General features: G+C 39.4%; 1 protein-coding gene across 1 annotated transcript in view; it reads right to left on the reverse strand.

Moving 5' to 3' along the window:
- Nucleotides 1-25,664, reverse strand: part of RMC1 (regulator of MON1-CCZ1) — a 266,564-nt gene that overhangs the window by 177,369 nt on the left and 63,531 nt on the right. The window contains exon 6 of the mRNA XM_078687420.1: nt 11,684-11,824. Coding sequence (XP_078543546.1) covers nt 11,684-11,824 — 141 coding nt within the window. The remainder of the gene's footprint in view (nt 1-11,683; nt 11,825-25,664) is intronic.

A 25,664-nucleotide genomic window follows, 5' to 3' on the forward strand; every position in this document is an offset into this window, starting at 1 on the left:
GGTTCGGGAAAGAGAGCTACTTCATTGGGAGAAGGTGCTGGTTATCTCTTTCAACTCCCAGACACATCACCTTTGCAAGGAGGGGGAACTGTGTTGGGGGAAAAAGGGGCTGGCATGTCATTAGGATAACACTCGCCCTGCACAATGGAAACCAACATCTTGTGCAAGTAGCCCATATGTCAAAATACACTTTATTCGATTTGATTAAAATCATAAAAGCCAATAAAAACACGATAATATATAAAGGTTAAAAAGAATACATACAGATCTTCAGTTTTAGCGACGCATTAAACAGTCATAAATAACAGGACATATATATCAACAATCATGTTACAGCATTACCCTTATTGAGCCTTGATTTTGTTCTAAATGCTGCAACTAAAAAGCTAGCCACAGAATATGTAGTAAAAATATTGCCTAAAGACTGTAAGTATAACAGGGCAGGCCTGACTTGTATAAATCCAGCTTCTTTTAAAATGGGTAATAAATATTTAATTCTTGGCTCCCTAAATGCACTGCAAAACATCATAAAGTGCAACGTGTCCTGAGTAGAAAAATCGTCACATTTACATGGAACTCCTGATTCCGGCGTGCTCCATTGCTGGAAGCAGCCCAACACATAAGGAATTTGATTAAATCTAAATTTAATTAGGAGGTGTCCGTGTAAGGGTTTAGTTACAAAGGTGAGGTAGGGCTCTAAAGATGGGGAGGATAACAGCATGTAGTGTGATCTTACTGACGTTTTTGTCAGCTCGAGTTCCTCCCGAGCCAGCCTTGCATTCTCCATGAAAGGTTTTTTGACCCATTTGATATCCTCAACCCTGATAGAAGATGGCAAATTAAATAATCCTGGTCGACCTAGTTTTTCAAAAGCTAGTCGTACATATTCTAACCAGGGGATTTTCTTCCTGTGATCAAGAGACTTGACGTCCTCCAGGATGACATGATTAAGAGAGAGTTCCTCATTAAGCCAGAACTTCAACCAGCACGTTAGGGGAGCCAGTCTCAACTTGTCTGTGATGTAATCTAGACCCATTAAGAGAGAGTTCCTCGTTAAGCCATAACTTCAACCAGCACGTTAGGGGAGCCAGTCTCAACTTGTCTGTGATGTAATCTAGACCCATATGGTGTTTATTAGACACCAGCATGCACCGGTTCATTCACCACAGAGTAAACACCACATACTTGACATTCGATGTACGCTCCCTTCAGATATTACAGGGGACTGGACAGAACTTTACACAATAGAGCTAGTAGTCCTCAGACTACAAACTATGCTCTTTTCACTGTCCGTCTACAGGGTAGAGCAGGCAGTAGCCACTGTGACAAAGGGGGTTCACTTGGGTGCACCTGACAAATGCACAACTCAGATTTCTCAAGTCACGTTAAACAGAAGACCACACAATCCCAACCACACTGAAGACCAGGTGCAGGGTGGGCAAGAGACATAAGTAGTAGAAATGAAAGCATGAGTCTCCCTGTAACCTAAACAGAAATTGCGGGCATTTCAAATAATACAACTGTAGTCAGAGTGACATAAGAAAATTGTTCAGGATGTATAATTTTACCATTGAATGAACAGCTAGCAATGAATTTAGCAAAATGTTTAGTTAGTGAATAAAGTGTTTGGACAGGTAGACTCCAATGTAGTGTCATGTTTACTAAGGTCACAACGTAAATTAAGTGTAGTAAAGGCCAGTGTGTGCATGTAGAGGGAAATCAGCAACATAATAACTATATTAAATAGGAAACCATAATAAATAGGACACTGGACTTATTCAGACACTTCTTGAGTCTAAACTTGGCAAACAATTTCTATTCTTATTGTCGCATAGGCTGATGTTTCAATCTAGTAGTTATCCAAAAGTGGCCATCAGGACAAACATTCAATAAAAGCACAGGCGAGAAGGGTTAGAAAAGTGGACTTCAGTTAGGCCAAGTACAGGTGTCAATCAAAGAGGGGCAGAAGGGGCACACAATTTCCACACAAAAAAAGAAGGCAAATGCAATAGTGTGTATCAGGCCAGAGTTTAAGCCGCGATCCAACTCGAAACCAGCAATTCCCCTACTGTTTACACTCCTCAATAGTGGTTTGCCTGCCGATAGAATCGGACACCATTTGAGGCCACAGGTTTGATTTTGTATTGGCTTTTCACTGGTCAGGTTCCTTTGATCAGTCCAGCTGACATTGCCTGCTGCTGTTCTAGAAAAACTACCAAGGTGGCAAAGGACTAACACACGTATGGTAGGAACCAAGGTGAAACAGGGAAAGGCAAACTGTACTCATGCTCAGAATGGTTTGTCAAAGGCTAGGGACTGCACAGGGCATTCTCGATGTTTGGAGAAATGGAACATGACTGAACTGGCTGTAGAATAAATGGGAAACCACAGGTAATATTGTTAGAAGCTGGAGTGAACTATTAAAGCTTAGGAGTGGTGTAGCAGGTGTTACTTATGATGGGATCGCTGCAGACCACGAGAACTGATAGGAATCCAAGGATACCATAACAAACCAGATCAGCAGGGAGAGGAGAAAAGAGGATACCAGAATGTATCAAGCACAAACAAATATCCACTGAAAGGGAGGAACTGCCAGAGGGACCTAAAACGGGGAGACTGGGAAGGGAAAAAAACATGTGGGATTAGAAAACGGGTAAAAGGTGTATGAAGCTGAAATCCACAACACAACAACTAACGGGTTGCCAGACACAGACTACTTGCCAAAATGGTCTTACATATTGACTCTGCTCCTTATGCCTCAGAAGTGTACAAGAAAGTGAGTGTCCAAGTGTATCAAAAAGCAGTCTAGTTTTCAGTCACTCAAGTTTACACTTTCCATTTCTCAGCATTCTTCAGCCCGGACTAGGCTTAAATCCGATGCCCAGTATTTTCAGAGAGTGAATCATTACAGTATCCCCCTCAAGCCTTTCAAATAAATATATTCTGTATTTATTATCTTATCTATGACTTGAGAAAAGGCCACTAAAAATAGTTACTGATTATCACAGCTACTGGAGTCTCACTACACCATTTTAGGACATTCAGTTGCGTAGACTTGCAGGGACAAAAGTCTTGCCCTCGTATAACAACACCCTCTGTAAAGACTGCATGTCAAGTTCCTTCAGAATCGTTTGCTGGATCTTAATACCTTGTTGCATCTTTAAGAAATTTGATGCAGCTTATGTTGAATGCAGTCAGAAAGTATGGAGCGGTTGTGGGTATTTCTGAATCATTAGTTTGCTGTTAAAGAAAATCTGTCTTGCAATGTCGGTTTCCAGGAATGTATGGAATGTCTGTTGAATCTTGCATAGAATAGTATAATGGAAGTTAGATACAATAGAATCTAATTGTGCATCCACACATTGATTTTATGATGAGCCCATTGCAGACCATGCCTCCAGAGAAAGAGTATTTCTTTAATTTCTAATCATTAGCCAGGGTCAGACTGGGACAAAAAATAGGCCCGGTGTGAGAAGCTGGCTTGGTATATGTTGCACACTTATGTAAGTGGGCACCCTGCACCAATCCAGACAACCAATATGGTGATTTTAGTGGTCTTAGACAACCTTAGAAAGCTCTCTAAGTGGTAGCTGTGGAGAGCAGCCTTCATGCTTAGTCCAGAACAAGTGTAAAGCAGCTTGTTTTACCAGAACATAATCTTATAGGTATAGAAAAAGCAAAAAAGAACCACAGTGTAGTTATAAAAATATGTATTTATTATAAGTAAGGCTTCCTGTTTTCCATTTTTACTGATTTTTACAGATAAATACAGACATAAAACCATTTATTTTCTTGTCTGTATTTAATTTTAAATGTAGATAAAAACGGAAATCGGATACTTTTTGAGTGATTCTAAATACAATTTGCCATGACTGCCAGGCCAATACATGTGTGGGTTGATAGGTAAGGGTGTTAAAAAAAGGAATTTTAGTAAAGAAGCTTCAACAGCAGTAGCTATGCCCAAGGCTGATACTGAAATGTACATATTTTCATATAAGTGCTTTGATTTATCTTCTACGGGTGTTCATATGACTGAAACGTGGCAGGTATTCAAACATGACTGCATATTTATTGGTTAAATAAATGTGGAAATATACCAGTTTCAGCTTTACTTTGTTCCCCAAACCCATAATAAATATGGATAAATACAGATAAAGTTGACAAAAAATAAATATGGATAAATACAGACGGAAATGACAAAAAAATAAATACCATAAAACCGGGAGCCCTAATTATAAGACACTCACTAACACATACAAATATCTCCTACCCGGAGATAAGCACATAATACTTTGCAGAGAAAACAGGTAAGTCGCACGAAATACACAGTGGTCACCAGGGGGAGACCAAACCATATACTAAAATAGTGGTATACGAACCACAACTCGAGTCAAGACTATACCGAGAAGACATAGAAGTGCCTGGGACCCAAGGAACCACCCTTGGTAAGTAACCAGGAACCCCATGGAGGCTATGTGCAGAGTGGGAACACAACAGCTGACTCTATACAAGTCAATGGGTAAGTCGCGGATGCAATTTTAAAGAAGAAGGACCCTGAAGAAACCCAGTGGAAGACAGAAGGTTGGAGAGCCACTGCGCCAGTGGATACCCTAGGAACCAGGATACCTATACCAGGGAAGCTGGGTGCATCAGTGTGAAGTGTGCTGTCCGAGTCTAGAAGACTGGTACTGGGAGCACTGAAGGCCTCCCGGAGGAGCTTTACAGTACATGGAATCATACCCCCACACCGTAAAACATGATAGGGTTAGTTACAGCCAATTTAGAGTTAGCCATCCTGTAATGACGCATGGCCACTCTATATATCGTAATGGCTGATGCACTTACAACCCAGGAGAATGGACTCTGAAGGTTGTAGGGGTGGACCCGCTCATGCAGGGGCACCCTCACACTTAGAACCGAGCACCTTGCCTTCAGGATTGAAAGGCCTGCTTTAGGGGTGACTTATAGGTTTTAAGTATAGTGACCTCAGATATAGGGAATCTTATATCTTTCATAAGTGGTGCGAGCACCAGCTTACACAGGCTGCAATGGCAGGCCTTTAGTCACAATTGGAGTGGTCTCCCATGGGTAGCATAATATAATACATGCTTCAGCCTATGGGAGACCCCTGGTGTACCTATACCCTGGGTACCTCAGTATTATATACTAGGGACTTGTAAGAGTACACCAGTAGAGAATCTGGGGTGTACCTGGGTACTCACCATAACCAATTTAGGGGAGAAAAGCACAGAGACTGTGGTCCTGGTTAGCAGGATCCCAGTCAGACTAATCAGAAACAGTATATCACCAGGCAAAAAAAGGTGATAATCATCAAAGCAGATTCTACTTTCCTACACCCTGGCACAAAAATAAAAGTGCCCGCATTAGTGAGGCAAATAGCTAAAAATAAAAAATACATTTGAAAAGAGGCGATATCAGGGAAATCAAAAGGAAAAATGGGCCACCTGGCCATGAAACCGGCCCAAAACTGCTAAAACTAAACGCCTCACACACTGATCTGACAGACCGGCTTATCAGGCTCTTTCTGATTGCCCTATAGGCCAGCCCAATCCGGTCATTAACTTTCATTGACTGAAAAGTATCTCTTTTCATTACTGAAAGACTTCATGAATTATTTATTGTGCATCTATTTAAATCATTAGCTGCATCGCATCTGAGCAGGTCCAAAATTGATTATCTAACAAAGCCAATGCATCTTTTAAATCTTCTGAACATCTTGGCAGAACGCAGCAGAAGAGGCCTTATCAGTACAAGCAGCTTGCAAGACCAATTGCTGGGACTGGCAAAATGACTAACAAGTTCTATAGTACCTTGAGTGCTATTCATTCGGTATGGGCTGACTGCAATTGACCAAAAATAGCCCTAAACTGCGTGTAACTTGACAACAGCCCTTGAAAGGGGTTTTCAGACAGGTCCATGGGCATGGAAAATTGTCAAGTTCCTTTTGATCAGACCCTCTGAAAGCCCCTGTGGTTTCCGAACACCAATAGCAGTGGGAAAGAACTAACAACTGCAGTAGGAATGGAAGAAAACAGGAGAAGAGTGTAAGAAAAAAACACAGGACTGCATTGTCACAGGCTAGGAACAACACTGGGAAATATCAATGTTTGTAGTAACAGTATGTCACTGAACTAGCTTAGGATAAATGGGAAACCACAGATAGGTATACAGGTACCAACCGGATGGAACTATAAAAGCAGATGAGTATTGTAGGATTTCTGGTTTTTGTAATAATGTTACTATGACAAGCCTCCGCCAGACCACACTACCAGATAGGAACGCCCAGGACGACGCCACAAACTAGACCAGCCAGGAGTGAAAGAGGCAAGAGAGAAAATTATACCCAAGGTTATAAAGGCACAGAAAAGGGAAAACAATAACAAATGTGTAGAATACAGGTGCAAATTGGTTCAAAGTGGAGTGCTGCAAAAACTAATGATAGGTCGTCAGACATAGACTCCATGTCAATATGCCCTTGAATACTGGCTCTACGTCTTATGCCCCAGAAATGTACCAGCAACCATGAAGTGAGTGTCTAGTGTTAACACCCTCTTTAGTTTACACTGTCCCATTGTTCCCACAGTCAACAGTCTTGATTCCGCCTATGCCAGATTCCCAATCTTTACCTAGTCGGAATAATTACATCATTCCAGAAAAGCGTAAACTGGAGAGATCAATACCTGGGATCAAATATACAGCGGTTATTACAGTGGACAGTAGCTTTCACTCTAGCAATTTTTAGGTCAAGCCTGGGCAGCGCATGCGCTGCTTTGCGAGGCATACTGTATTCAGATAAGGACTTGAAGCTCCACCCACTCTCCGCCCATATTTGTGATTGGCTTGTGTCCCTGTCCACAGTAAACTGTGGCTGTTCATTGGTCAATAGGTTTAGTAGTCCCTCCTTAGTACTGCCTGGTCTCATTTTGTAACCTCCCATGGTGACACCCCCTGTGACGTGTATTGTTACCCAGTAGGCTTTAATTACAACCTCCAAGCACGATTTTCTCAAATAGCTTTGTCCTGCCTGCTGTTGCAGGCTGAACACACTCTCTCCTAACGCTTTAAAAAAAAATATATATATATAGCATGGGCACTAAAAGCATTTGCAATGCAATAGGTTGGGCGTTTGCGAGAGTTTAAGCTATTGGTGCTGTAAATTACAATGCCTTTTATTTATCTGTTTTAAAAACAGCACATAAATAAAAGGCATTGTCATTTACAATGCCAACAGCTCAAACTCTCGTAAATGCGAGACCTATTTCATTGCAAATGCTTGTTTAGCATGTAGACACTTGTCCTCCGTGCCACTAACATTTTGATGCTGTTGCCAGTAGTCTTTGATCAACTCCGGCCTGATACACTCCAGCATGTTTAACTTTACAAACCTTTGTGAGCCTCCCGTCATTCTTTAACTCCTGTACTTAGCCCATCCATGGGTAAACTTCAGACCCTATTATCCTGTACTTTTACTGAATCTTTGTACTGATAGTAACTTGTAAATAACAAGCAAAAAACATGTATGAGGTATGTTGATATAGGCGAGTTAGGTTGCTAGTACTCAAAGGCTAAGGGGTTTCTTTGGTCAGAAAAGAGGTGTTTTAGCACAGCGGCCCATTTGTTATGCAGGCAGAGTAGCAACTAAAAAACGTACCGAATGTCCCTAAACATCACACAAGTGCAGTGTCTTAATGCACAGGCATGATATGCCTACTCAATTCCCTAAAGGGAGAGTTCAAATTCACAGTATGCATGACTAGAGGGTGCTTGCCCAGAAAAAAAGCATAAAAAAATCACTCTGAAAAAAAGTAAACCATAAGTAACTATTTAATATTTCATCAACATGAAGAGGGTGGAGTCTCAGATAGAGCTCAATGGAGAAGACAACCTTACAACGGTCAAAAAACAGAGGTTTAAAGAACGTTTTGTAGCTAGGCTTTTTAAATAATCCAGTGCTTTAAGGTTCTGTGCACACAATTGTGAATAGGAAGAAAACGCATCATTTTTATGCCACAAAATAAATTGTTCCAATCTGAAAAATGAAGCAATCCCAGAAAAACGTCACCAATCCTAAAGCAAACCACAGCCTAAATAACATATCTAATTGCCATATGAGAGATAATTCAAAAGGCAATTGTGACAGACAATATATTCATGGGACTTCCAGTGCCACAGAATGTCACTTGGAAGTCGTAAGCCATTGCTCTGCTAACAAGTTTGATCTATTGACATTGCAAATGACAATGCCTTTTATTTTTGTTTTCCTTTTTAAAACATAAATAAAAGGCTGTCATTTACAATGCCAATAGCATAAACTTGCAAAAAATGCAAGACCTATTGCATTGCAAATGCTTTGTTTTAATTTTGTTAGACAACTAAAAGAAGTATTAATGCAGCTTTACATTATACATTGAAAATGCAAATGTTTGATGTATTTAATATACTGCTGTATTACGATAGTTATTTTTACATTGTAGCTTTAAAGTATCGTAATGTGAAAATCTGCTAATCACAAGTCTGAATCCTGGAGCGAACGCTGGGTGGGTTATGTGACTATCAAAAATGTATGCATATAACCCACAGGACAGAAGTTTGAAACCCTGGACGGCAAACTCATTCTGTTGGGGTCGATAAAATCAGCAGCTTTGGTAAATAATAACCATTATTAGGCGGTCACAAGCTTGTGGTGCGAGTTGTATGCACAGGTTCATAATCATAACAAAACACATTGCTTATAACATGTTAAGTAGACATTGAATCGACCTGGCCATACCTGGATAAATGACGCATCACATTAGGTGTCACGGAAAACTGTAATATTGCAGGTCATAATGGGACGTTTAAAATGAGTCTGGCATAGCAGCAGGGTACTCTATCCATCTGCGATACCCAGCTGGGTAGGGGACGGCAGGGTGCGACAGTATTTCATCTGCACGCTCTGACACCTTCTTCCATCACCATTTTGTGGGTTTGATATACATTAGTTTGCCCCAGGACTACAAAGGAATACTTCCAAGCCCACATCAGAGATTTAAAACTCCATTTAAGATCTTCATATAGACACACGAAATGACTCGTAGTCAAACGTCAAGCCTTGTAATTATCTCTGCAATTAAGTCCTGTCATAATTGTCAGCTCTCGTCACACAGTCTCGCGAGAGGAGATTTCCAGTGTTTTGCATCAACCCCAGAACAGCAGAAGGGGGACAAAAACTGTTGTACTTTTGAAAGGGGAGGCTTCTTAGGTGCAGCGAACCCTATGTCACACACCCTCTGTTGACCTACCGCTTCCATTGCCCCTCTAGGTGGCCTCCGGCAGCCACCCTCTTCTAGTCGCTTTTCACAGGGTGAATACGTTTACCGGGTTGGCAAGTCTGTTTACCATCAGGGCACCGGCTTTCCTGCAATTTCATAATACACGAGGCGCAGCACAGTTTGTGAAAAACACCACAGCTCCTGGACGGAAAACGTTGCTCTTATGTGTAATTTAGACCGGACCGCTTCCAACACTTACATTATTGCATACTGAGGTCCGATGCCTGTCATTCCAAAGATCTGCGCACACATTCGTATTTATTACTAATTCTGCGCTAACATGTGGGCAGTTTAATGTATGGATTTCGAGTCAAAAGGGGTTCACCACATAACATCTTCTATGCCGGATTGGTTTTAAAATGTTAATTCCCACAGTTGTCGAGATACAGACCCTATGTAGTTACAGTGCTGTTATGCAATATAGTTACTGATAAAATACATTCTATTAAAACATTGTTGACAGTAGGCCATTTGTTAAAATAGATCGTTCATTATTCGTGTTTGCAACATTTACACTACAAAAGAATGATGAACTAAAAAAGGAATACAGATTTTATTGTTCAATTTAAATTAGACCATTAGAATATAACACCCAAAAACGAAGATGCAGCATTGTAAATACAAATGACCATCGGTCTCAAAACAAAGTGTACAGTAATAGGAAACCCCGAAAATTCTTGGCAATCCAATAACCGGCAAGAAAATTAATTCTACTGCTACAAGACACCAAAATAAAGTGGTTCTTTAAAAGGGATATATTATAAACGAATAAGACACAGTTCACATTTCAAGTCAACCTCTAAAAGTGTCGTAGGAGAAGGTGGAGTAAAAATAGAATGGGGTAGACCATCCTGCTTAGACCAGCAGAGGATAAATGAACGGAGGGCATAGAAGCCGGAGAGTGTGGGGGAGTGAAGTGAACAAGAAGACAAAAGCGGCTTACCAGCAACACTAGGCGGGTAGGACTGGTGAGTTGCCTGGTGCGAAGCCCCAGTCTCCAGCCAGCTAACGCTAGACAACAGTTAGGCGTATTCGGTCTGTGTACGTCTCCGTTTTAGAAAGACAAACTCCCAGAGATCACTATAAGTTTACACAAGACGTGACCGAAACCGAAACCTGTTGTGGGGCGGGACTTCCGTCTTCTGAAGCCCGCACCCACGGAGTGGCTGGCTCAGCGAGGAGCAGTGGTGACGTGGGGCTCCCATGCCGGAGGGAGAGCCCCGCAGAGGCTGCAGATTCCGGAGTGGCGCCGATGCGGTGAGTGGGGTTAGTTGTAGTGGGGGGGGTCTCTGTATGTGTGCGTGCTCGTGGGGGGGTCTCTGTATGTGTGCGTATGTGCGCTCGTGTGGGGGCGGCGGCGGGGGGAGGTGTCTCTGTATGTGTGCGTGTGTGGGGGGCGGCGGGGGAGGTGTGGTGTGTGTCTCTGTATGTGTGTGTGCGTGCATGTAGGTTCGCTCGTGTGTGTGTGTGTCTCTGTGTGTGTGTGTGTGCGCGTGCATGTGCGAAAGCAGGGGGAGGTGTGCCTGTGTGTGTTGGAGGCTAAAGGAGACAGGAGATGGTGAACGCGCGCGCGACCTGATCCGATTACGGCAGGCTGCGCGTGCACATCTCTTGTCTCCTCTTGCCTCGTTGTAAGCCGAGCTGACACCAATAGGTCTATAGAACTTGCTTCGCCAGGGCGAGACCTAAAAAGTGTTCTGTGCAGAGAACCTGAACTAGAGTTCGCTGTGCCATATAGAATATTTGACTTCTAGTTTCTATGCCACAGACTGACCTCGCACATCAATAACTCTGCACACAATGATATGCTCAGATTCTCTTCATAGAATGCTTTCTGCTGCTGGGCCATAGAACCATTGTCCATCACAGCTGTTCAAGAGAATATCTGTCCAATGGGCTGGTTCCTGTGGAAGGGGTGATGAATAAGTGTTTCTGTAACACCGCTCACAAACATCCAAGCCACAAGTGTACAGAGGAAGGCATAAAAGATATGCAACAAAAGTCTAGCATTACGATTGTGACCACACAGAGCCACCAAAGTCTTTCCACAGTAGGATGATCATAACAGCATTGCATACAGTCTCTAAATAAACTCAAGCGGTCTGTGACCAAGTGAAAGTGTGAAAGCTAAACTAGTGGGATCATAGCTAATGCAGCTGCCTCTCACAAATCGAGAATCAGTGGTGAAAAGCTCAATAGCATCTTATTTAAAAACAGAAATTCTCATCTACAGCAAATTACTTCGAGCATACAAACAAAACAAAAGCGAAAACGGCAGGTTAGGCCTCACACAACAGCCAAGTCACAAAAGAGCTGCTTCTGAGTCAAACCCAGTAATCTCTGGCTCTTACCCTGAAATAGAAAGGCTGCAAGACGTTGCAGAGGACAGTGGTGGACAGAAGGATGACCGAGCTCTCCGGGCAATACAGGTACCAGTTCACATTGATGCTCTGACTCTTTAAGAGCTTCAGGTAACGTTTCTCTGCAAACACCTGGAAACCACAATACAGAAAGGGATGTTGAAAGCAGAAAAAGTCTAAAAGCAGTATTTACATGAGCAGCAGTAAATGTTTCTCTTTAAACTGTAAAACGCAGGTGCGGATTGACAGGGAGCATAACAAGGGCAAAACTAAGACCTTCATTCACACTTAGCAGCCATGTTCTTACATGTAGGTGTTTCTAATGAAGGCAGAAAACATGATTTTGAAGCTACTTCATGGTACCGGAGAAAGGCACAATACTATAGCAAGGCACATAGAACATGAATGCACACATTCATACAGAGACCACACATGCATGTCCACACATCAAAAGAGCAACTCTGTTGTCTGATTGGAGTACACCAGTGTTGTGGCTCTTGAGCGACACTGGTTAACAAATGCCCCTACACTTGCTACTGCCCAAAAGGCAATAACTTACTCTGAATGCCAAGAAAAGGCCTCACTCACCCCTGTGTCCTTTTCTTCTGCTAATGGCTGGCACCTGCTTGGCTTAACATAGATGCAGTGCACATCAGTACTTTAATATTTATAACTGCTGGCCCTACCCTTGGATCGTATATAAAGAACAAATGATGCCAAGGACATCAATAACACACTTTTAGTACTAGGTGGGATAGTTAAATTATCCCATCCTGTGACAAAATATATTATCTTAAACACAATAACGTCTTGTATTTATTTTTGTAAGTCTTCCCACCTCCACACAGAGCGCACAATATATTCTTTTTCTTATTTATTTTTCAATTTAATTGAAAAAGAATTAGATTTGGGCTAACATAATTTTTTTAAGCCCATTTCAGACGTGTAAACAAACAAACACATATATATACACATCACTTTTTACATAAATAAAAACAGACAAATATACATACATTGATCCATTGGCATTTCTTTTTCAAGTGTTATAGCCCTATTTCTTTTAACAGGATGCTTACTACATGTACAGACTCAGCATTCCTTCTCAAGTAAGATCACCCAGACCTAAAAACAATGGGTATAACAAGTCTATATCTTTTTTTAGACCTATCTTGAGTCCTTTACTCCTTGCAACAAAATATATTTTCTTCACAACTTAGAATACTTTGTCTGGAGTCTTCTTGGAATGAACTGTCGACGCGTTTCAGCCCTCACAGTATGGGCCTCATCAGGACTTAGGCTAATGAGATATTCCGTCTATGGGATCAAGAAATCATATATAACTATATACATCCTATAGTAAATATGTACAGGGGTCAGGGATATATAATAAGTATTTACATATATACATATTTGAATACCCGGGAAGCCTCGAGGTGGTCAGACTAGAAAAGGAACACACCCTTCGTGCCATTATTCTAAAATGTGCATTGCAACTTACAACAAAATTTCCAAGTGCAATGTTGCTGTGAATGATTAAAACACCCAGTGTCGTGCTTAAATAGAAAAGCCACAGATACCACGTCACCTTAATGCACCTATAGTCACCCATACAAAAACCTATTTACCGTAGTTTCTTGCCTTCAATAATGTATCTGTCTTCTCTAAAGAACTCTTTAGGCAAGGCTCTTATTCCATCGTGGAAAACTAGGAAAAACCGCACACAACATCTTATAGATACTGTTTGTGTCGTTTTAAAAGCCACATTGGACATCACTCATAAGTTCTGCTCACCTATTGTATGTGTGACAGTCAATGGACGTTAATCCGAAGCTACTTTTCTTAATTTTCGTGTCGTACCCTTTCCACAGTTCCCGAGCTCTTGTTCTCAAAGCGCACCAATAAAACAAGGGAGCGCTAGATAAATGACTGTTATGCCAAAATCAACACAAACACTTTCATTTATGGAGCCCGCCGCTAGCAAATGTCACTTACTAGATAGAATCAAAAGAAGTACAGCTATTCAATGTGCGCACCGTAATGCCCGCGGCAGTCGGGACATCCTGCCTTAAGATCAGTCCGGAATATTCTTCTCTAGGGCACCTAATATGACCAAGGGAGCATGTTTAGAAACTGTCTCAATTAAGCGTTAGAAAACCGCTTTCTATTACTGTGCCAGAAGACCAATTCCACTCACTTTATTTTGCAAGTAGAGATCCTGAATTTGCACACCTTCACACGAACGCGAGCCGGTTCCTACTGCCGATCACGTGACACAGAACCACCTCTTTACAAATCAACACTAAAAAAGGACTCCGTGGCCTGTTTTCGAGATAGATATAGAAAACAGAGGCTGTTTGAAACTAAAGGGGCTACAAATAAAACTCTGTATTACGCATACACTCTTCAAGTGTGTTTCAAATGTAAATGAAGGATAAATAAAACAACCCAATAGTGACCAATAAAAAATATGAAGTAAATAAGAAATAGATAATAAATAAAAAATGAAAAATCAAAATATAAAAGAAGGGGTGGAAACGACGAAGTGTATTTAAACCAAGTTATAGTTTTTTAGAAAAAGACAAGTGCAAAGATAGAAAGTTGTAGTCCCAGTCTGCCACTCCTAACAATCTAATAATTTACATTATATATCCGGTATTTGTCTATACAGATTGTTTAAAAAGGGAGAAATATACTCAATTGGCTCAAATCAATGTTAACGATCGGGACATGATATCAGGTACCTGACAGTAAAGCAGTATATATTTGAAAGTAGGTACTGAACAGTAACACAGTGTGTTTTCGAAAAACTATTATCATCAAATTAACGCCCAGATTTCATCTCTGTCGTTTAGACCAATACTCGCCGTCTTGTATTTTTCTATTAGTCTAGCTTCCAACCTGTCCAACTTGATTTTGATTTCCTCCTGTTTCGTTTTTCCTAGTACACACAGAACTGTCCAAGTCATATCATTTTCTGTATGTTGATGGGTTTCATAATGATGCACCAGGGGGGCCCTTGTACCTTACATTTGACCCTCGATTTATGCTGGAGAATACGTTTCTTCACTGCTTGGGTAGTCTGTCCAATATAAAATTTGCTGCATGGACACTTAATACAGTATATCGTATTCTTTGTATTGCAGTTAGAAAAACTTTTTTGGTGATGTTTATATCCGTTAATTTCAAACTCTTAGGTATCTGTAGTTAGGTTACATGCCACACAATTTTGACACCTCTAGTGTCCTATTATAGGTGGTAGATTCAGAACACCTCGTAAATCTTGAGGTGGTGAATCGACTTTTCTTGTTGCTCTTACTAAGGATTGTCTTATGTTTTTGCCTTTTTTAAAAGCAAAGAGAGGTTTTTTAATTCCTAGATGTTCAATAAGCTTCCAATGCTTTTGAATGATTTTCTTAACTTTATGAGCTTTCGGATCGTACGTCAGTACGCATGTAAGAGGAGTATCTTTTTCCTTTATTTTTGGCACTAGAAGAACCTCTCTAGGGGTAAACCATGCCCTTTTCAAGGCGATCTTGACTAACCGTTTGGGGTAGCCTCTCGCTACCAATTTGTCCTTCAGAATTTCTGCATTCTTAAAATATTCATCTTTCTTACTGCAATTTCTCCTTACACGGAGAAATTGCCCATACGGCAAGTTCTCCTTAAGGGTACGGGGATGACAGCTCTTAAAATGTAGTAGAGTATTACGATCAGTACTTTTCGTATACAAGCTTACTTCCAAGTGCCCATTGTCATCTTGGATGTTGACATCCAGAAAATTCAGTTTTTTTTCGTTACTGGACATTGTGAAATTCAGTTCTAGAGTTCTTAAATTGAACCAGTTGTGGAATTCTTGCAATAGTGTGTCGTTACCACTCCACACCGTAAAAATATCATCAATATAACGACACCAAAAATTTACCTTGTTCTTAAAAGGATTGGTGTCGCTATATAACCCCTTTTTTTCAAATTCTGCCATAACCAGATTGGCGATTTCTGGCGAAAAACTGCAACCCATGGCCACACCAGAGATTTGTAAATATAGTTGGCCTTTAAAGTTGAAAAAATTGTTTTTTAAACAAATAGTAGCCAGTGACACAAGAAAATTTGTAGGCACTTGGTGTGGGCGTTCCCTCTGTTCTAGTACGCATCTCATTACTGCAATAGCCTCATCTTGGGGGATATTAGTATACAATGATTCAATATCGAATTATACTAATAGTTGGTTGTCACAGTTAAAAGGCCGATCCTCTATTTTTGTTATAAAATCCATAGTGTCCTTTATGTATGACTGAGTTTCCTTGACCAATGGGATAAGGAAAAAGTCGATATATTTTGCCAAGGGTTCTAGCATAGAACCACAGGCCGATACTATGGGCCTTCCCGGAGGGTCAGTTGTGGACTTATTTACTTTCGGCAATACATATATGTTTGGTATTTTATTCTGTTCAGAATTAAGGTAATCAAATTCCTTTTGACATAACCATCCTTGTTCTAAACCTTCCGATGTTATGTTTCGAATTTTTTCTTTTAACCTCTCTGTAGGATCAACATCTAATTTTCTATAATGATTTACTTTAGACAGTTGTCTATTCACCTCTTGGTCGTATTTGTCGATATCCCAAAGGACAATTCCCCCACCCTTGTCCGCCGGTTTAATTACCAACAACGGATTATCTGAAAGATTTTTTTAAGGGCTATTTTTTCTGCCTTATCACAGTTAGTGTTAAAATAAATTTTCTTAGATTGTAATTCATCCAATTCTCTAAGTATCACATCCTCAAATATTAAAACTTCTGGTGGTAATAATACACTTTCTGGGACAAACCTAGACTTGTTCTTCAAACCACTAATGTTGTTTGGCTCATTAGATTCTCTTTCTAAAAAGAAAGTTTTTAATTGAATCTTTCTGAGAAAAGTCAAGATTTCTTTTTTGGTCTCAATAGGGTTTTGTAAGGCTGATGGAACAAAAGACAATCCTTTTGAAAGGATGGTAATTTCTGCTTCAGTGGGAGTATAATTGGAGAGATTATAAATTGGTATCGTATTCAGTTCATTACTATCCCTTATCGTATTCACCGTCTGTATGTTTTCTTGCGTGTTCTGAATGGTTCGCTCTCTTGAATCTGGTATTGATCGGGTTGTGGAAACTGACCTTGGGGCGGAAACTGCCCTATCTGTTGATTGTACCCTCTCCATCTCCAACCTCCTCCCCTTGGTCGAAATCTGCCTCTGTTTAGAAAAGGTGGGAAGGCTCTGGGGTATTGGGGATACTGGTAATAGCCACCGAAGGTCCTTGATCTGAGTCCGAAGAACTCTCCGAAAAAGTAATGAATTTATTTCTTGATCTCCCTCTATATTGTAAGTTCAGAGCACTAGGATTGTTATTTGCAAAAAAGTCTTCTTTTAGATAGGGGTATACCTCATCTAATTTAAAGCTTTTTATATCTCGTCCTACTTTATTGATTTTTAAATTTGTGTTATGTGCTGTGAATTCTGCAAGAGTTTTTTCAACTGCCTCTAATAGTTGTTTTGCGTCTGTAATTGTAGAATCATCCAATATTTCTTTTTCTAGTGCTTCAATTTCTTTTAATTCCTCCTCATTTAGTCTTAATGCCGTTTCTACAGACAACACCATCCAATCAATGGAACATTTTGTTCCAACCCCACCAAATCTATTTAAATAGGTTTTGTCTGTAATGAAGATGACAGGTATATTCTTAACTTGAAGTCCTACTGGGATTGTTTTGCTTTTAAGATGTTCAGACAATACCTTAGCATGTAATTGGGTTCTGATATTTTTCTTTTTTAACTGTTTCAACTTTTCAATTTTTTCCAAGTTAGTAGTTTGTGAAATAGCTTGATTACCACTTAAAAGTGATGGTGTCCTTTGTAGAATAGCATCAATTTCTTCATTACTATAACTAACCGTTACTGGTTCTGACATTGCCCGGAGATCGTTTAGTTGTACGAACCTCAAAAAATTCAAAAATTCAAAAATTATATTCGAAATAGTATATACAACTCTGACTCCTACCATGCGTAACTCTAGCAAATAAATCACTAACATATATACATTTATATATACATTTATAGTAGAGCGCGCTCTATTGGGATACCCGGGAAGATAACTGACCAAAGTGCGTTTCCTCTGGTCTGGTTGTTTTATTTATCCTTCATTTACATTTGAAACACACTTGGAGAGTGTATGCGTAATACAGAGTTTTATTTGTAGCCCCTTTAGTTTCAAACAGCCTCTGTTTTCTATATCTATCTCGAAAACAGGCCACGGAGTCCTTTTTTAGTGTTGATTAGTAAAGAGGTGGTTCTGTGTCACGTGATCGGCAGTAGGAACCGGCTCGCGTTCGTGTGAAGGTGTGCAAATTCAGGATCTCTACTTGCAAAATAAAGTAAGTGGAATTGGTCTTCTGGCGCAGTAATAGAAAGCGGTTTTCTAACGCTTAAGTGAGACAGTTTCTAAACATGCTCCCTTGGTCATATTAGGTGCCGTAGAGAAGAATATTCCGGACTGATCTTAAGGCAGGATGTCCCGACTGCCGCGGGCATTACGGTGCGCACATTGAATAGCTGTACTTCTTTTGATTCTATCTAGTAAGTGACATTTGCTAGCCGCGGGCTCCATAAATGAAAGTGTTTGTGTTGATTTTGGCATAACAGTCATTTATCTAGCGCTCCATTGTTTTATTAGTGCGCTTTGAGAACAAGAGCTCTGGAACTGTGGAAAGGGTACCACACAAAATTAAGAAAAGTAGCTTCGGAGTAACGTCCATTGACTGTCACACATACAATAGGTGAGCAGAACTTATGAGTGATGTCCAATGTGGCTTTTAAAACGACACAAACAGTATCTATAAGATGTTGTGTGCGGTTTTTCCTAGTTTTCCACGATGGAATAAGAGCCTTGTCTAAAGAGTTCTTTAGAGAAGACAGATACATTATTGAAGGCAAGAAACTACGGTAAATAGGTTTTTGTATGGGTGATTATAGGTGCATTAAGGTGACGTGGTATCTGTGGCTTTTCTATTTAAGCACGACACTGGGTGTTTTAATCATTCACAGCAACATTGCACTTGGAAATTTTGTTGTAAGTTGCAATGCACATTTTAGAATAATGGCACGAAGGGTGTGTTCCTTTTCTAGTCTGACCACCTCGAGGCTTCCCGGGTATTCAAATATGTATATATGTAAATACTTATTATATATCCCTGACCCCTGTACATATTTACTATAGGATGTATATAGTTATATATGATTTCTTGATCCCATAGACGGAATATCTCATTAGCCCAAGTCCTGATGAGGCCCATACTGTGAGGGCTGAAACGCGTCTACAGTTCATTCCAAGAAGACTCCAGACAAAGTATTCTAAGTTGTGAAGACAATATATTTTGTTGCAAGGAGTAAAGGACTCAAGATAGGTCTAAAAAAAAGATATAGACTTGTTATACCCCTTGTTTTTAGGTCTGGGTGATCTTACTTGAGAAGGAATGCTGAGTCTGTACATGTAGTAAGCATCCTGTTAAAAGAAATAGGGCTATAACACTTGAAAAAGAAATGCCAATGGATCAATGTATGTATATTTGCCTGTTTTTATTTATGTAAAAAGTGATGTGTATATATATGTGTTTGTTTGTTTACACGTATGAAATGGGCTTTAAAAAATTATGTTAGCCCAAATCTAATTCTTTTAATTAAATTGAAAAATAAATAAGAAAAAGAATATATTGTGCGCTCTGTGTGGAGGTGGGAAGACTTACAACAATAAATACAAGAAGTTATTGTGTTTAAGATAATATATTTTGTCACAGGATGGGATAATTTAACTATCCCACCTAGTACTAAAAGTGTGTTATTGATGTCCTTGGCATCATTTGTTCTTTATATACGACTTGATTCACCCAGATGCCAAAGGTTTACCGGGTTTTCCCCTGTCTTTAAAGAGGTATTTTGTTACACTTGGTAAAGTGTGAGGTTATGCAGTTTAGATTGCTTCACATGAGTCTTAGTAGATTCACCAGACCAGGGGAAACGCACTTTGGTCAGTTATCTTCCCAGGTATCCCAATAGAGCGCGCTCTACTATAAATGTATATATAAATGTATATATGTTAGTGATTTATTTGCTAGAGTTACGCATGGTAGGAGTCAGAGATGTATATACTATTTCGAATATAATTTTTGAATTTTTGAATTTTTTGAGGTTTGTACAATATTACTAAACGATCTCCGGGCAATGTCAGAACCAGTAACGGTTAGTTATAGTAATGAAGAAATTGATGCTATTCTACAAAGGACACCATCACTTTTAAGTGGTAATCAAGCTATTTCACAAACCACTATCTTGGATAAAATTGAAAAGTTGAAACAGTTAAAAAAGAAAAAAATAAGAACCCAATTACATGCTAAGGTATTGTCTGAACATCTTAAAAGCAAAACAATCCCAGTAGGACTTCAGGTTAAGAATATACCTGTTATCTTCATTACAGACAAAACCTATTTAAATAGATTTGGAGGGGTTGGAACAAAATGTTCCATTGATTGGATGGTGTTGTCAGTAGATACGGCATTAAGACTAAATGAGGAGGAATTAAAAGGAATTGAAGCACTAGAAAAAGAAATATTGGATGATTCTACAATTACAGACGCAAAACAACTATTAGAGGCAGTTGAAAAAACTCTTGCAGAATTCACAGCACATAACACAAATTTAAAAATCAATAAAGTAGGACGAGATATAAAAAGCTTTAAATTAGGTGAGGTATACCCCTATCTAAAAGAAGACTTTTTTGCAAATAACAATCCTAGTGCTCTGAACTTACAATATAGAGGGAGATCAAGAAATAAATTCATTACTTTTTCGGAGAGTTCTTCGGACTCAGATCAAGGACCATCGGGTGGCTATTACCAGTATCCCCAATACCCCAGAGCCTTCCCACCTTTTCTAAACAGAGGCAGATTTCGACCAAGGGGAGGAGGTTGGAGATGGAGAGGGTACAATCAACAGATAGGGCAGTTTCCGCCCCAAGGTCAGTTTCCACAACCCGATCAATACCAGATTCAAGAGAACGAACCATTCAGAACACGCAAGAAAACATACAGACGGTGAATACGATAAGGGATAGTAATGAACTGAATACGATACCAATTTATAATCTCTCCAACTATACTCCCACTGAAGCAGAAATTACCATCCGTTCAAAAGGATTGTCTTTTGTTCCATCAGCTTTACAAAACCCTATTGAGACCAATAAAGAAATCTTGACTTTTCTCAGAAAGATTCGATTAAAAACTTTCTTTTTAGAAAGAGAATCTATTGAGCCAAACAACATTAGTGGTTTGAAGAACAAGTCTAGGTTTGTCCCAGAAAGTGTATTATTACCACCAGAAGTTTTAAGATTTGAGGATGTGATACTTAGAGAATTGGATGAATTACAATCTAAGAAAATTTATTTTAACACTAACTGTGATAAGGCAGAAAAAATAGCCCTTAAAAAAATCTTTCAGATAATCCGTTGTTGGTAATTAAACCGGCGGACAAGGGTGGGGGAATTGTCCTTTGGGATATCGACAAATACGACCAAGAGGTGAATAGACAACTGTCTAAAGTAAATGATTATAGAAAATTAGATGTTGATCCTACAGAGAGGTTAAAAGAAAAAATTCTAAACATAACATCGGAAGGTTTAGAACAAGGATGGTTACGTCAAAAGGAATTTGATTACCTTAATTCTGAACAGAATAAAATACCAAACATATATGTATTGCCGAAAGTACATAAGTCCACAACTGACCCTCCGGTAAGGCCCATAGTATCGGCCTGTGGTTCTATGCTAGAACCCTTGGCTAAATATATAGACTTTTTCCTTATCCCATTGGTAAAGGAAACTCAGTCATACATAAAGGACACTATGGATTTTATAACAAAAATAGAGGATCGGCCTTTTAACTGTGACAACCAACTATTAGTATCATTCGATATCGAATCATTGTATACTAATATACCCCAAGATGAGGCTATTGCAGTAATGAGATGCGTACTAGAACAGAGGGAACGCCCACACCAAGTGCCTACAAATTTTCTTGTGTCACTGGCTACTATTTGTTTAAAAAACTATTTTTTCAACTTTAAAGGCCAACTATATTTACAAATCTCTGGTGTGGCCATGGGTTGCAGTTTTTCGCCAGAAATCGCCAATCTGGTTATGGCAGAATTTGAAAAAAAGTGGTTATATAGCTACACCAATCCTTTTAAGAACGAGGTAAATTTTTGGTGTCGTTATATTGATGATATTTTTATGGTGTGGAATGGTAACGACACACTATTGCAAGAATTCCACAACTGGTTGAATTCAAGAAATCTAGAACTGAATTTCACAATGTCCAGTAACGAAAAAAAAACTGAATTTTCTGGATGTCAACATAAAAGATGACAATGGGCACTTAGAAGTAAGCTTGTATATGAAAAGTACTGATCGTAATACTCTACTACATTTTAAGAGCTGTCATCCCCGTACCCTTAAGGAGAACTAGCTGTATGGGCAATTTCTCCGTGTAAGGAGAAATTGCAGTAAGAAAGATGAATATTTTAAGAATGCAGAAATTCTGAAGGACAAATTGGTAGCGAGAGGCTACCCCAAACGGTTAGTCAAGATCGCCTTGAAAAGGGCATGGTTTACCCCTACAGAGGTTCTTCTAGTGCCAAAAATAAAGGAAAAAGATACTCCTCTTACATGCGTACTGACGTACGATCCGAAAGCTAATAAAGTTAAGAAAATCATTCAAAAGCATTGGAAGCTTATTGAACATCTAGGAATTCAAAAACCTCTCTTTGCTTTTAAAAAAGGCAAAAACATAAGAAAATCCTTAGTAAGAGCAACAAGAAAAGTCGATTCACCACCTCAAGATTTACGAGGTCTTCTGAATCTACCACCTATAATAGGACACTATAGGTGTCAAAATTGTGTGGCATGTAACCTAACTACAAATACCAAAGAGTTTGAAATTAACGGATATAAACATCACCCAAAAAGTTTTTCTAACTGCAATACAAAGAATACGATATACTGTATTAAGTGTCCATGCAGTAAATTTTATATTGGACAGACTACCCAAGCAGTGAAGAAACGTATTCTCCAGCATAAATCGAGGGTCAAATGTAAGGTACAAGGGGCCCCCCTGGTGCATCATTATGAAAACCATCAACATACAGAAAATGATATGACTTGGACAGTTCTGTGTGTACTATGAAAAACGAAACAGGAGGAAATCAAAATCAAGTTGGACAGGTTGGAAGCTAGACTAATAGAAAAATACAAGACGGCGAGTATTGGTCTAAACGACAGAGATGAAATCTGGGCGTTAATTTGATAATAGTTTTTCGAAAACACACTGTGTTACTATTCGGTACCTACTTTCAAATATATACTGCTTTACTTTCAGGTACCTGATATCATGTCCCGATCGTTAACATTGAATTGAGCCAATTGAGTATATTTCTCCCTTTTTAAACAATCTGTATAGACAAATACCAGATATGTAAATTATTAGATTGTTAGCAGTGGCAGACTGGGACTACAACTTTCTATCTTTGCACTTGTCTTTTTCTAAAAAACTATAACTTGGTTTAAATACACTTCGTCGTTTCCACCCCTTCTTTTATATTTTTATTTTTCATTTTTTATTTATTATCTATTTCTTATTTACTTCATATTTTTTATTGGTCACTATTGGGTTGTTTTATTTATCCTTCATTTACATTTGAAACACACTTGAAGAGTGTATGCGTAATACAGAGTTTTATTTGTAGCCCCTTTAGTTTCAAACAGCCTCTGTTTTCTATATCTATCTCGAAAACAGGCCACGGAGTCCTTTTTTAGTGTTGATTAGTAAAGAGGTGGTTCTGTGTCACGTGATCGGCAGTAGGAACCGGCTCGCGTTCGTGTGAAGGTGTGCAAATTCAGGATCTGTACTTGCAAAATAAAGTACGTGGAATTGGTCTTCTGGCGCAGTAATAGAAAGCGGTTTTCTAACGCTTAAGTGAGACAGTTTCTAAACATGCTCCCTTGGTCATATTAGGTGCCGTAGAGAAGAATATTCCGGACTGATCTTAAGGCAGGATGTCCCGACTGCCGCGGGCATTACGGTGCGCACGTTGAATAGCTGTACTTCTTTTGATTCTATCTAGTAAGTGACATTTGCTAGCCGTGGGCTCCATAAATGAAAGTGTTTATGTTGATTTTGGCATAACAGTCATTTATCTAGCGCTCCCTTGTTTTATTAGTGCGCTTTGAGAACAAGAGCTCGGGAACTGTGGAAAGGGTACCACACGAAAATTAAGAAAAGTAGCTTCGGAGTAACATCCATTGACTGTCACACATACAATAGGTGAGCAGAACTTATGAGTGATGTCCAATGTGGCTTTTAAAACGACACAAACAGTATCTATAAGATGTTGTGTGCGGTTTTTCCTAGTTTTCCACGATGGAATAAGAGCCTTGTCTAAAGAGTTCTTTAGAGAAGACAGATACATTATTGAAGGCAAGAAACTACGGTAAATAGGTTTTTGTATGGGTGACTATAGGTGCATTAAGGTGACATGGTATCTGTGGCTTTTCTATTTAAGCACGACACTGGGTGTTTTAATCATTCACAGCAACATTGCACTTGGAAATTTTGTTGCAAGTTGCAATGCACATTTTAGAATAATGGCACGAAGGGTGTGTTCCTTTTCTAGTCTGACCACCTCGAGGCTTCCCGGGTATTCAAATATGAATATATGTAAATACTTATTATATATCCCTGACCCCTGTACATATTTACTATAGGATGTATATAGTTATATATGATTTCTTGATCCCATAGACGGAATATCTCATTAGCCCAAGTCCTGATGAGGCCCATACTGTGAGGGCTGAAACGCGTCGACAGTTTATTCCAAGAAGACTCCAGACAAAATATTCTAAGTTGTGAAGAAAATATATTTTGTTGCAAGGAGTAAAGGACTCAAGATAGGTCTAAAAAAAGATATAGACTTGTTATACCCCTTGTTTTTAGGTCTGGGTGATCTTACTTGAGAAGGAATGCTGAGTCTGTACATGTAGTAAGCATCCTGTTAAAAGAAATAGGACTATAACACTTGAAAAAGAAATGCCAATGGATCAATGTATGTATATTTGTCTGTTTTTATTTATGTAAAAAGTGATGTGTATATATATGTGTGTTTGTTTGTTTACACGTATGAAATGGGCTTTAAAAAATTATGTTAGCTCAAATCTAATTCTTTTTCAATTAAATTGAAAAATAAATAAGAAAAAGAATATATTGTGCGCTCTGTGTGGAGGTGGGAAGACTTACAAAAATAAATACAAGAAGTTATTGTGTTTAAGATAATATATTTTGTCACAGGATGGGATAATTTAACTATCCCACCTAGTACTAAAAGTGTGTTATTGATGTCCTTGGCATCATTTGTTCTTTATATACGACTTGATTCACCCAGATGCCAAAGGTTTACAGGGTTTTCCCCTGTCTTTAAAGAGGCCCTACCCTTGGAACACCTCAACGGGAGGCTGACTAAAATCAAGGAAACAAGGAAAAGAGGAGCCTCTCGATTATTTGAAAAGAACACTGTGTTTAAAGAAAAGTAGGGCTTGGTTTGTTCATGCTCCTGACTGACCTCCAAAAGGTGAATGACCACTGCCCCTGTCAAGGGTGTAAGTTGCACAAAATCTGGACTTCAGAGAATCCCTTCACATCAGCATTGAAAAGATACATAACTAAACACAAATCCTTTACCAGAAGTTACCTCCCCTTGCGCTTGGGCTCGGACCAATCTTCGATTCCTGGAGGTCATTTCATTCTAACCTGTGGGAGATGACACACTGGATTGCCCTGCAAGGGTCGGGGCTATTCTTAGTACTGGAAGACATGCTTAAGGCCGATCTGACCTATGT

The sequence above is a fragment of the Lissotriton helveticus genome, chromosome 4_1, assembly GCF_964261635.1.
Source record: "Lissotriton helveticus chromosome 4_1, aLisHel1.1, whole genome shotgun sequence".
In the NCBI taxonomy this organism is placed as follows: Eukaryota; Metazoa; Chordata; class Amphibia; order Caudata; family Salamandridae; genus Lissotriton; species Lissotriton helveticus.